The following is a 13,165-nucleotide window of genomic DNA, read 5'->3' as shown; positions in this document are numbered from 1 at the left end:
GTGTTGGTGAGGCATTAAAGGATTTTGAGCAGGGGAGTGGCAATAAATGAAAGGAATCAAAAAAAGGAGCCCAGGGAATTCCCTGGAGGTCCAGTGGTTAGGACTTGGCACTTTCACTGCTGAGGGCCCTGGTTCAATTGCTGGTCAATCCCATAAGACGCTTGGTGCGGCCAAAAAAAGAAAAAGAAGGGAGCCCATAAGAGAGTTTAAGAAAGAGTGACCATAGAGAGAAGAGAAAATCAGGACACAGTAGTATCTTAAAGCCAAGAGAGAAGTGAGGTGAGAGTAGACAACTGTGTTAAATGGTACAAGAGAGAGACAAATAAGACGAGAAGAGTCCAGTGAATGGCTGATACATAGAACATTTAAGGCCTATTGAAGCACAGTTATTTTAAATTATGCCACTTGTCTTCTTCCAATAGTCCAGCATTTCTTAGTTTCTCCACTGCATGCAAAAACACAACCTTCCTTTGAGTCCTGAGCAAAAGTTTGCAATGGCTTCCCTCTGCCTATGGACTTAAACAAGTTCCTCAGTCTGCTGTTCTAAGCTCCGCACAATACGGCCCCAAACCAACTTTCTATCTTCTTTTCACACTACTCCCCTAAAGATGTTGTTTTCCCTTCAACTAAATTTCCTGTTGCTCTCCAAATACCAACACAGTATTTCATGCTTTTATTTGTATACTAGTTATAGCACAATTCATACAGAATATGAATTCTGCCTCATATTATAATTATTTGTACACCTACAATTATAAAATCTCAGAATCATAAAAAACTTCACAAGTCATTTCTCTTACAAGAATTTTGTCAATTTTTTCACTAGTATGTGAAAAAGGGAGAAAAAAGAATATTTTGGTAAATCTTTCATAAATCTAAATTTATTTGTCTCAAAGGACTATACTTAAATTAGAGGTTATGTCCTCTTAAGTTTTGTTTTTGGTGTTAACATGTCCTTTCTTTTACAATTTGATGGTGATAATAAAGGGTTTTGGTTTTTTTAATGTCTGTACTTGCTAACTTAAAAACTGGTAACTTGATGTCAATCTGCAAAATTTTTTGAAATTCTCAAAGTCCATGAAATGAAAAAGTGAGGAACCACTGATCTCCTCTAACCCTTATCTGACCCATGAATTCCCCCTGCAACATCTCTGACAAATTATGTACATCTCTAATTGAACACTTCCAGTGCCACAGAGCTCATCTTTTCCCAAGGTAGCATATTCCATTTTTTACAGCTTTAACTATGAGCAAGTCTTACCTTATCTCAGCTCCACTTCCAGGTCAAAAAGGTGTTTGAGGGCTTCCCTGGTGGCGCAGTGGTTGAGAATCCGCCTGCAGATGCAGGGGACATGGGTTCGTGCCCTCGTCCGGGAAGATCCCACATGCTGCAGAGCGGCTGGGCCCGGCCGCTGAGCTTGCGCGTCCGGAGCCTGTGGGAGAGGCCACAACAGGGAGAGGCCCGCGTACCGCAAAAAAAAAAAAAAAAAAAAAGGTGTTTGAGAGCTCTCTTTTTGAGAATCCCCTGCCCTGCGCCTTTTCCATAGTGGTCTCTCAAAAATCTTTCTTAATTGACACTCTCTAAAGAAATTGAAGTTTGACAGGGAATCATCACCTATGATCCTATTATGCAAAAACACTTAAAGATGGGGTCTTGGAAAGGATAATAAAACTCTTTCCCTGCAGAAGTAGGAGGATTTAAAGGTTTAGGATGGAGCTTATATTGTTTTCCTTAGGTATTAAATCTATTCATTAATATAGCATTAAAACCTACCAAACCATCCTTTGAAAATTGCCTAAAAGCCCTGGGGAAATTATTATATTATTTTGTTCTAACTTTGTTTTACAGCTTTTCATATATAATGCCTTTAGGAGAAAAGCAATCTAAGAGATAAAAAGTTGATAATGTGATTTGATTATATTCATTTGTAATTTTGTGTTACTTCTTTTTCTAAAGCTGGGGCCTCAACTTTGGTGACCAAGGATATATACGGATGGCAAGAAATAGTGGAAATCACTGTGGGATTGCTAGTTATCCCTCTTACCCGGAAATCTAGAGGACCTCTTTGTTTTATAACAATTCGAGAAAGAAGAAACACTTTCTCACAATTTAATTTTACCTGCTGTAACCAGTAGAAATGTGTGTCATGATCAATGTATATTTACTGTACTAACAGAAAATATAGTTTGATTCATCTACTTTTTTAACTTTGCAGATCTTGGGGAAAAGTTTGCTAAGTAAATTAATAATGTACTATAGATATAACTGTATGAAAATTGGTCAACCTGAGATAATCTGTCATGTTTTTCATTGTCTTATTTTATTTGTCCTTTTAAGTCCCCTGATATCCTGCTGAACCTCGATGGCATATAGATGCTTAATAAATAACTGCCTTTTCAACTTTGTATCATTACCATGAGGCAGGAGACAGATGGGCCCCCAGGGCATGGGAATAACAGGACAATTGAGAGAGGAGTCTGGGCCCTGCCCAGATAGAAGATAAGAGACCACATATTTCTCATTCCTGAAGTCAGGAGAACCCCCGCCACTACACATGCGCAGAAAGGCTCCTTGGAGGTCAAAAGGAGAGTGATGCCAAGTGGCCAAATCTACCCATAGGCCTCTTCGGTAGAATCCATCTTGGCTAAGAGATGTGCATGCACACATGGGAAAATCCTGAGCTATACCAAATTCAGACTTTGAATCAGGCAAATCAAAATGATTGGCCTAAGGAAACCTGGAAAAAATGCCCCATATAAGTGATTTAAACTGCCACCAGGGCACGACTCTTTCTGAGCCCGCTCATGTGTCTATCCACACGTACTGCATTTTTTTCTGCAAATAAATACTTGTTTCACTACTTTCCATCTTTGTGGGAATTCCTTTTCTGCAACGGCGCAGGGCCCGGGCCTTTCACTGACCACTGATCTAGTGCCTAGGATTCAGTGCTCTCACCACCGCGACCCGACCTCAATCACAGGCCTGGAACCAAAACCCTGCATCAAGCTGCTGCAGGCCGAGGCCACCCAAGATCAACCACATACCATTCTTTTCTTATTCGTAGGTAACTACTATAATCTATCATGAGAATATAAATTGTAGTATGCTGGTGATATGCTATGACAACTTTTTTTCTTTTAATAGATCTTTAACGGAGTATAATTGCTTCACAATACTGTGTTAGTTTCTGTTGTACACCAAAATGAATCAGCCATATGCATACATATGTCCCCATATTCCCACTCTCTTGAACCTCCCTCCCACCCTCTCTATCCCACTCCTCTAGGACATTGCAAAGCACTGAGCTGATCTCCCTGTGCTATGCTGCTTCTTCCCACTAGCTAACTATTTTACATTTGGTAGTGCATATATGTCAATGCTACTCTCACTTCGCCCCAGCTTCCCCCTCCCACCTCGTGTCCTCAAGTCCATTATCAATGTCTACATCTTTATTCCTGCCCTGCAACTAGGTTCATCAGTACCTTTTTTTTTTATATTCCATATATATGCATTAGCATATGGTATTTGTTTTTCTCTTTCTGACTTACTTCACTCTGTATGACAGACTCTAGGTCCATCCACCTCACTACAAATAACTCAATTTCATTTCTTTTTATGGCTGAGTAATATTCCATTGTATATATGCACCACATCTTCTTTATCCATTCATCTGTTGATGGACATTTAGGTTAGTTCCATGTCCTGGCTATTGTAAATAGTGCTGCAATGAACATCGGGGTGCATGTCTCTTTTTGAATTATGGTTTTCTCTGGGTATATGCCCAGTAGTGGGATTGCTGGGTCATATGGTAGTTCTATTTTTAGTTTTTAAAGGAAGCTCCATACTGTTTTCCATAGCAGTTGTATCAATTTACATTCTCACAAACAGTGCAGGAGGATTCCCTTTTCACCACACCCTTTCCAGCATTTATTGTTTCTAGATTTTTTTATAATGGCCATCTGACCGGCGTGAGGTGATACCTCATTGCAGGTTTGAATTGCATTTCTCTAATAATTAGTGACGCTGAGCATCTTTTCATGTGCCTCTTGGCCATCTGTATGTCTTCCTTGGTGAAATGTCTATTTAGGACTTCCACCCATTTTTTAATTGGATTGTTTGTTTTTTTGATATTGAGCTCCATGAGCTGTTTGTATATTTTGGAGATTAATCCTTTGTCTGTTGTTTCATTTGCAAATATTTTCTCCCATTCTGAGGGTTGTCTTTTGTCTTGTTTATGGTTTCCTTTGCTGTGCAAAAGCTTTTAAGTTTCATGAGGTCCCATTCGTTTATTTTTTGTTTTTATTTCCATTACTCTAGGAGGTGGGTCAAAAAAGATCTTGCTGTGATTTATGTCAAAGAGTGTTTTTTCTATGTTTTCCTCTAAGTTTTATAGTGTCCAGTCTTACATTTAGGCCTTTAATCCATTTTGAGTTTATTTTTGTGTATGGTGTTAGGAAGTGTTCTAATTTCATTCTTTTACATGTAGCTGTCCCGTTTTCCCAGCACCACTTATTGAAGAGGCTATCTTTTCTCCATTGTATGTTCGTGCCTCCTTTGTCGTAAATTAGGTGACCATATGTGCATGGGTTTATCTCTGGACATTCTATCCTGTACCATTGATCTATATTTCTGTTTCTGTACCAGTACCATACTGTCTTGATTACTGTAGCTTTGTGGTCTAGTTTGAAGTTGGGGAGCCTGATTCCTCCAATTCTGTTTTTCTTTCTCAAGATTGCTTTGGCTATTCGGGGTCTTTTGTGTTTCCATACAAATTGTGAAATTTTTTGTTCTAATTCTATGAAGAATACTAAAGAATTCTGTGAAGCATGCCATGGTTTGATAGGGATTGCATTGGGTAGTATAGTCATTTTCACAATACTGACTCTTCCAATCCAAGAACATGGTATATTTCTCCATCCGTTTAGGTCATCTTTGATTTCTTTCATCAGTGTTTTATAGTTTTCTGAGAACAAGTCTTTCACTTCCTTAGGTGGGTTTATTCCTAGGTATTTTATTCTTTTTGTTGCGATGGTAAATGGGATTGTTTCCTTAATTTCTCTTTCAGATTTTTCATCATTAGTGTATAGGAATACAAGAGATTTCTGTGCATTAATTTCGTATCATGAAACCTTACCAAATTCATTGATTAGCTCTAGTAGTTTTCTGGTGGCATCTTTAGGATTTTCTATGTATAGTAGCATGTCATCTGCAACCAGTGACAGTTTTATTTCTTTTCCAATTTGTATTCCTTTTATTTCTTTTTCTTCTCTGATTGCCGTGGCTAGGACTTCCAAAACTCTGCTGAATAAGAGTGGCAAGAGTGGACATCCTTGTCTTGTTCCTGATCTTAGTGGAAATGCTTTCAGTTTTTCACCATTGAGTATGATGCTTGCTGTGGGTTTGTCATATATGGCCTTTATTATGTTGAGGTAGGTTCCCTCTATGCCCATTTTCTGGAGAGTTTTTATCATAAATGCGTGTTGAATTTTGTCACAAGCTTTTTCTGCCTCTATTGAGATGATCATATGGTTTCTATTCCTTAATTTGTTAGTGTGGTGTATCATATTGATTGATTTGCATATATTGAAGAATCCTTGCATCCCTGGGATAAATCCCACTTGATCATGGTGTATGATCCTTTTAATGTGTTGTTGGATTCTGTTTGTTAGTATTTTGTTGAGGATTTTTGCATCTATATTCATGAGTGATATCGGTCTTCCCTCCACAGCCTCCTCCAGGCCGCATGGGTCCTGGGGGCATAAGAGGGAGGCTGAGGAGATCAGGAGAGGCAGGCAGAAGGGGCCCTTTGGGAGGAGCAGGAGAGGAGTAGATGGTGTTTGCCCCGCCCACTCAAGCCCAGGAAGGCTGCTGGGCTCCCAGGTGAGGTTCCTCCACCCTCTGAGACCAGGGGTGGGGGGTATACCTGGGCCCCTTCTGTTCCTGTTGAGCCTATGCCCTATCCCCCACAGCCCCCAGCGCCTTTTCCAGCCTTGTGGATCCCAAGCATAGGCCCCACCCACCACCCAAACCTCACCCTTGCTTAGGCCCTGCCCTCCACAGCCAAGCCTTCCCCCCACCTTTTTTTTTTTTCCCCTCCTCCTCTTTTTTACTATTGTGGTACTGTTTTACCTTCTGGTTTTTGATTCATCTATATTTTTATTTTTATATTGTTTCTAACATATCTGTTAGTTTCCTAGTCTAATTTTATTTTTTACTTTGGTACTGTTCTCTTTTTTTTTTTTTGCTGCCCCACATGGCTTGCAGGATCTTGGTTCATGAGCTGGGGGTGGGGCCGAAGCTCCTGTGGTGGGAGCTCTGTGTCCGAAACACTGGACTAACAGAGAACTTCAGATCCCAGGGACTATTCATCAGAGTGAGGTCTCATGGAGGTCCTCACCTCAGCACCAAGACCCAGCTCTACCCAACAGCTTACAAACTCCAATGTTGGAAGCCTCAGGCCAAACAACCAGGAAGAAAGGAACACAATCCCACCCATAAAAGAAAAAAAAAAGAAAGAAAGAAAAATGAGAGAGCAAAAAAAAATATATGTTACAGATGAAGGAGCAAGGTAAAAACCTACAAGACCAAATAAATGAAGAGGAAATAGGCAATCTACCTGAAAAAGAATTCAGAGTAATGATAGTAAAGATGACCCAGAATCTCGGAAATAAAATGGAGGCACAGATTGAGAAAATACAAGAAATGTTTAACAAACATCTAGAAGAACTAAAGAACAAACAAACTGAGATGAACAACACAATAACTGAAACAAAAAATACACTAGAAGGAATCAATAATAGAATAACTGAGGCAGAAGAATGAATAAGTGAGCTGAAAGACAAAATGGAGCAAATAACTGCTGAGGAGCAAAATAAAGAAAAAATAATGAAAAGAATTGAAGACAATCTCAGAGACTTCTGGGACAATACTAAACGCACCAACATTTGAATTATAGAGGTCCCAGAAGAAGAAGAGAAAAAGAAAGGGTCTGAAAAATATTTCAAGAGATTATAGGCAAAAACTTCCCTAACCTGGGAAAGGAAATAGTTACCCAAGTCCAGGAAGCACAGAGAATCCCATACAGGATAAACCCTAGGAAAAACACACCAAGACACACATTAATCAAACTAATAAAAATTAAATTCAAAAAAAATATTAAAAGCAGCAAGGATAGGGGCTTCCCTGGTGGCGCAGTGAGAGTCCACCTGCCAATGCAGGGGACATGGGTTCGTGTCCCAGTCCGGGAAGATCCCACATGCCGCGGAGCAGCTAGGCCCGTGAGCCATGGCCGCTGAGCCTGCGTGTCCGGAGCCTGTGCTCCGCAACGGGAGAGGCCACAACAGTGAGAGGCCCATGTACCCCTCTCCCCGCAAAAAAAAAAAGAAAAGAAATCACAGCTGACACTGCAGAAATACGAAGGATTATAAGAGACTACTACAAACAACTATATGCCAATAAAATGGACAACCATGAAGAAATGGACAAATTCTCGGAAAGGTACAGTTTTCCAAGACTGAACCAGGAAAAATTAGAAAATATAAACAGGGCTTCCCTGGTGGTGCAGTAGTTAAGAGTCCGCCTGCTAATGCAGGGGACACAGGTTTGAGCCCTGGTCCAGGAAGATCCCACATGCCGCGGAGCGGCTAGCCCTGTGCACCACAACTACTGAGCCTGCGTGACACAACTACTGAGGCCCATGTGCCTGGAGCCTGTGCTCCGCAAAGGGGGAGGCCACTGCAATGGGGGGCCCACCCACCGCAGGGAGGAATGGCCCCCGCTCGCCACAACTGGGGAGGGCCTGCACGCAACAACAAAGAGCCAATGCAGCCAAATAAATAAATAAAAGAAATTTTTTAAAAATAGAAAAGCATTAAAAATATACATATATCTTAAAATATATATATATATATATAAACAGACCTATCACAAGTAACGAAATTGAAACTGTGATTAAAAATCTTCCAACAAACAAAATTCCAGGACCAGATGGCTTCACAGGCGAATTCTACCAAACATTTAGAGAAGAGCTAACACTGATCCTTCTCAAACTCTTCCAAAAAATTGCAGAGGGAGAAACACTCCCAAAGTCATTCTACAAAGCCACCATCACCCTGATACCAAAACCAGAAAAAGACGTCACAAAAAAAGAAAATTATAGACCAGTATAACTGATGAACACAGATGCAAAAATCCTGAACAAAATACTAGCAAACAGAATCCAAGAACACATTAAAAGGATCATATACCATGATCAAGTGAGATTTATCCCAGGGATGCAAGGATTCTTCAATATACACAAATCAATCAATGCGATACATCACATGCTATGGCAACTTTTTAAAAAAAATACATTTATTTATTTATTTTTGACTGCATTGGGTCTTCATTGCTGCACGCGGGCTTTCTCTAGTTTTGGCAAGCGGGGGCTACTCTTCATTGCGGTGCGTGGGCTTCCCATTGCGGTGGCTTCTCTTTGTTGCGGAGCATGGGCTGTAGGCACATAGGCTCAGTAGTTGTGGCACACGGGCTTAGTTGCTCCGTGGCACGTGGGATCTTCCCATCCCAGGGCTTGAACCCATGTCCCCTGCATTGGCAGGTGGATTCTTAACCACTGCGCACTATGGCAAGTTTAATGGAAGAAACTATTAGGTTCTTCATGTCCTGAGATTGTATCTTTTCACATAAAAGGATTCAGTAAATGTTTTTAAATAAATAATGTCAAAGTAGACACATGCTAAAGAGACAATCTATTTTCAAGCGTTTTGTAATAATTATTTTAATGATCAACAGTAATTATACTAATTCAAATTATTTTTACCTAGTCATTAGCAATGGGCCAGTATCTTTTGGGGACAAATTATTAGTCATCCTGAAAAAATAACCAAACTGCATTTCTTTAAAAATATTCCATTACTCACATTTTTATGAGTAATTAAATTGCTGCTCTAGATTAGTAGACAGGTTCTGAAGAGGTAGCAGGAATTTTAAATTTTATAAGTTCATGTGTATGACATGAAAAATGTATGGGATGATGTCATTAATATATATTAAACTGAACTTAAACTAATTTTACTATCTTTGGTTCCCTTTCCACAAAGTACATTTTAAAGAACAAGAATTGCTCACTATAAAAACATGGTAATAATATATGAATATTATCAAAAGTGTAGAGAAATATTGTAGTTAAAAAGTATTTAGTTGGACTTCCCTGGTGGCACAGTGGTTTAGAATCTGCCTGCCAACGCAGAGCACACAGGTTTGATCCCTGGTCTGGGAAGATCCCACATGCCCAGAGCAACCAAGCCTGTGTGCCACAACTACTGAGGCCATGTGCCGCAACTACTGAAGCTCGTGCACCTACAGCCCATGCCCCGCAACAAGAGAAGCCACTGCAATGAGAAGCCCACACACCACAACGAAGAGTAGCCCCCACTAGCCACAACTAGAGAAAGCCCGTGCACTGCAGCGAAGACCCAATGCAGACAAAATAAATAAATAAAATTAAAATAAAAAGTGTTTAGTTGATTATTCTTTAATTTTTATTTTGCCCACAATTTTTCAAGCACTGTAAATGGAACAAAAACATAGGTTCTTAACCTTTGTCAGTCTCATTAAGCCTATGGACACCTTCTCAGAATAATGTTTTTAAATCCATAAAATAAAATACATAGAATTACAAAGGATGCTGATTATATTGAAATACAGTTATTAAAAATTTTAAATATAACTTTGTGCTATAGTAATAAACATGTTTCTTTTTTTTTTCAAGAATGCTTTCACCTTGATTTTTCTTGATATACTCAAGATACAGACATTTCATACAAACAGGGTTAAGTGACGTGTGTGTGTTTTACATAAACCGGAGGCACAACCATGGCTAAAATAACACTTGGCTCAGCAACTTACATCACTGAGAAGGATCCTAGGAAGTTCACCATAAACATGCTTCTTTAAAAATGCATTAAATAACAAGAGTTAATAACTATCTTAAATTTAAAAGAGTGACAAGTATAAATGATATTTGAAGATACCTGAAAAAACTGTAATGTGATACAAAAATATCTGAGTTTTCTTTGGGTGATAGAATTACAAGTATTGCTAATATTACTGTGTTTTATGAACTATGTTCAGAATTGAAGGAAATGCTTTCAGTTAGAGGTTGATGAAAATAAAGATGTTATTGTTTTCCCCATAAAAATCCACAGATTTTCTGAATTCTATCCATGGATCCTTTAGGAATCCATGGATCCCAGGTGAAGAACCTCTGAACTAGTAAGTAGAATAATGAAATATTTAACAAAAATCTTTATTGTATGTGTAATATAAGGAGAAATTTTTAGCCGTAAGTAATTTCAAACTTACAGAAATAAAAAGCCTTTTTTAAAAAATAAAATAGTTTACACAAAAAATAAAATAAAATAAAAATGTTAAATCAAAAAAGAAATTAAAAAAAGTCTTACTCTGGAAACTGTATATAGGATGATTTGAAGAAAATAAAAAGAATACTAGCTTGAAGGTACTACAGCAAGTATATGTGTGGCGCTAAAACTCTGGACAAAATTTGTAACTGTGAATAAAGGAAAAAAATTACAAACAAATCAAAAACAAAGAGCAAGTCTGGGAGACACCATAGAAGTTGACAAAACTTTTAACTGGATTAAAAAAAAGGTAAAGAAACAAGAGGACTTAAACATTCCAGAACTAGGAGTCCACTGGACAATGCCATTAAAAATATACACGACTCTTTGGGGCTATTCAGACCCCGAATAGCCAAAGCAGTCTCGAGGGAAAAAAAAGGAGCTGGAGGAATCAGACTCCCTGACTTCAGACTATACTACAAAGCTACAGTAACCAAGGCAATATGGTACTGGCACAAAAACAGAAATATAGATCAATGGAACAGGATAGAAAGCCCAGAGATAAACCCATGCACCTATGGTCAACTAATCTATGACAAAGGAGGCAAGGATATACAATGGAGAAAAGACAGTCTCTTCAATAAGTGGTGCTGGGGAAACTGGACAGCTACATGTAAAAGAATGAAATTAGGACACTCCCTAACACCATACACAAAAATAAACTCAAAATGGATTAAGATGTAAATGTAAGACCAGACACTATAAAACTCTTAGAGGAAAACATAGGAAGAACACTCTTTGACATAAATCACAGCAAGATCTTTTTTGATCCACCTCCTAGAATAATGGAAATAAAAACAAAAATAAACAAATGGGACCTAATGAAACTTAAAAGCTTTTGCAAAGCAAAGGAAACTACAAACAAGAGGAAAAGACAACCCTCAGAATGGGAGAAAATATTTGCAAATGAATAAACAAAGGATTAATCTCCAAAATATATAAACAGTTCGTGCAGCTCAATATTAAAAAAACAGACAACCCAGTCCAAAAATGGGCAGAAGAGTTAAATAGACATTTCTCCAAAGAAGACATACAGATGTCCAGTAAGCACATGAAAAACTGCTCAACATCAGTAATTATTAGAGAAATGCAAATCAGAACTAAATGAGGTATCACCTCACACCAGTTAGAATGGGCATCATCAGAAAATCTACAAACAACAAATGCTGGAGAGGGTGTGGAGAAAAGGGAACCCTCTTGCACTGTTGGTGGGAATGTAAATTGATACAGCCACTGTGGAGAACAGTATGGAGGTCCCTTAAAAAACTAAAAACAGAACTACCATGTGACCCAGCAATCCCACTACTGGGCATATGCCCAGAGAAAACCATAATTCAAAAAGACACATGCACCCCAATGTTCATTGCAGCACTATTTACAATAGCCAGGTCATGGAAGCAACATAAATGCCCATCAACAGACGAATGGATAAAGAAGATGTGGTACATATATACAATAGAATATTACTCAGCCATAAAAAGGAATGAAATTGGGTCATTTGTAGAGACTGTCATGCAGAGTGAAGTAAATCAGAAAGAGAAAAACAAATATCATATATTAACACATATATGTGGAACCTAGAAAAATGGTACAGATAACCGGTTTGCAGGGCAGAAATTGAGACACAGATGTAGAGAACAAATGTATGGACTCCAAGGGGGGAAAGCCGTGGGGCGTGGGGGTGGGGGTGTGATAAATTGGGAGATTGGGATTGACATGTATACACTGATGTGTATAAAATTGATGACTAATAGGGACCTGCTGTACAAAAAAAATAAATAAAATTAAAATTTTAAAAAACCTGCTGTATAAAAAAATAAATAAAATTAAATTAAAAAAAAACCCAAACATATGAGACTCCCTCTTGCGAGAACACCAGAATCACAACTAACGCTGAACAGTCATCCACAGGAAGACACTGGAACTCACCAAAAAAGATCCCCACATCCAAAGACAAAGGAGAAGCCACAATGAAACGGTAGGAGGGACGCAATCACAATAAAATCAAATCCCATAACCACTGGGTGGGTGACTCACTAACTGGAGAACAATTATACCACAGAAGCCCACCCACTGGAGTGAAGGTTCTGAGCCCCACGTCAGGCTTCCCAACCTGGGGGTCCGGCAACGGGAGGAGGAATTCCTAAAGAATCAGACTTTGAAGCCTAGTGGGATTTGACTGCAGGACTTGGACAAGACTGGGGGAAACAGAGACTCCACTCTTGGAGGGCACACACAAAGTAGTGTGTGCATCAGGACCCAGGGGGAAGGAGCAGTGACCCCATAGGAGACTGAACCATACCTACCTGCTAGTGTTGGGGGTTGTCCTGCAGAGGCAGAGGGTGGCTGTGGCTCACCATGGGGACAAGGACACTGGCAGCAGAAGTCCTGGGAAGTACTCTTTGGAGTCCTTCCTATTGGACTCTGCTCCCTCTCAGGGCATGAGAACTCCCCATTCTGATCTCCCAACTCTATTTAATTGAGGTTTCTGTTTAATTATTTACAAAACTTTAAGTGTAAGGGAAATATGAAGCAAAATAAATAGACCAGGGGATTTTCACTATTTTTGACCCTGAAAACAGGGTTCTGGTCTTCATTCCTCTCCTAATTGACTCTGGGAAAATCTTTTCATATCTGGGGTGGCTGTTTTCTAACTGGTAATGCAGACATACCAAAGTTTATGAGAAATTAATATATATCTACACTACTAACACAACTTATTTGCATGTATAACAATCTGCAAACT

General features: G+C 39.1%; 1 protein-coding gene and 1 long non-coding RNA gene across 2 annotated transcripts in view; one reads left to right on the top strand and one right to left on the bottom strand.

Moving 5' to 3' along the window:
* The window catches only part of CTSS (cathepsin S), a 29,409-nt gene extending 26,299 nt beyond the window's left edge, over positions 1–3,110 (top strand). The window contains exon 8 of the mRNA XM_060029456.1: positions 1,958–3,110. Coding sequence (XP_059885439.1) covers positions 1,958–2,057 — 100 coding nt within the window. The 3' untranslated portion in view covers positions 2,058–3,110. The remainder of the gene's footprint in view (positions 1–1,957) is intronic.
* The window catches only part of LOC132436552 (uncharacterized), a 46,762-nt gene extending 33,974 nt beyond the window's left edge, over positions 1–12,788 (bottom strand). The window contains exons 1-3 of the long non-coding RNA XR_009521809.1: positions 12,726–12,788; positions 7,033–7,093; positions 1,262–1,433 (exon numbers count right to left, since the gene is read on the bottom strand). This is a non-coding gene — a long non-coding RNA (uncharacterized lncRNA). The remainder of the gene's footprint in view (positions 1–1,261; positions 1,434–7,032; positions 7,094–12,725) is intronic.
* Positions 12,789–13,165: the final 377 nt, after the last annotated feature.

The sequence above is a fragment of the Delphinus delphis genome, chromosome 1 (genome assembly GCF_949987515.2).
Source record: "Delphinus delphis chromosome 1, mDelDel1.2, whole genome shotgun sequence".
Taxonomy (NCBI): domain Eukaryota; kingdom Metazoa; phylum Chordata; class Mammalia; order Artiodactyla; family Delphinidae; genus Delphinus; species Delphinus delphis.
The sequence above is the reverse complement of the archived record's forward strand: the minus strand, read 5'-3'. Positions and strand labels throughout refer to the sequence as shown.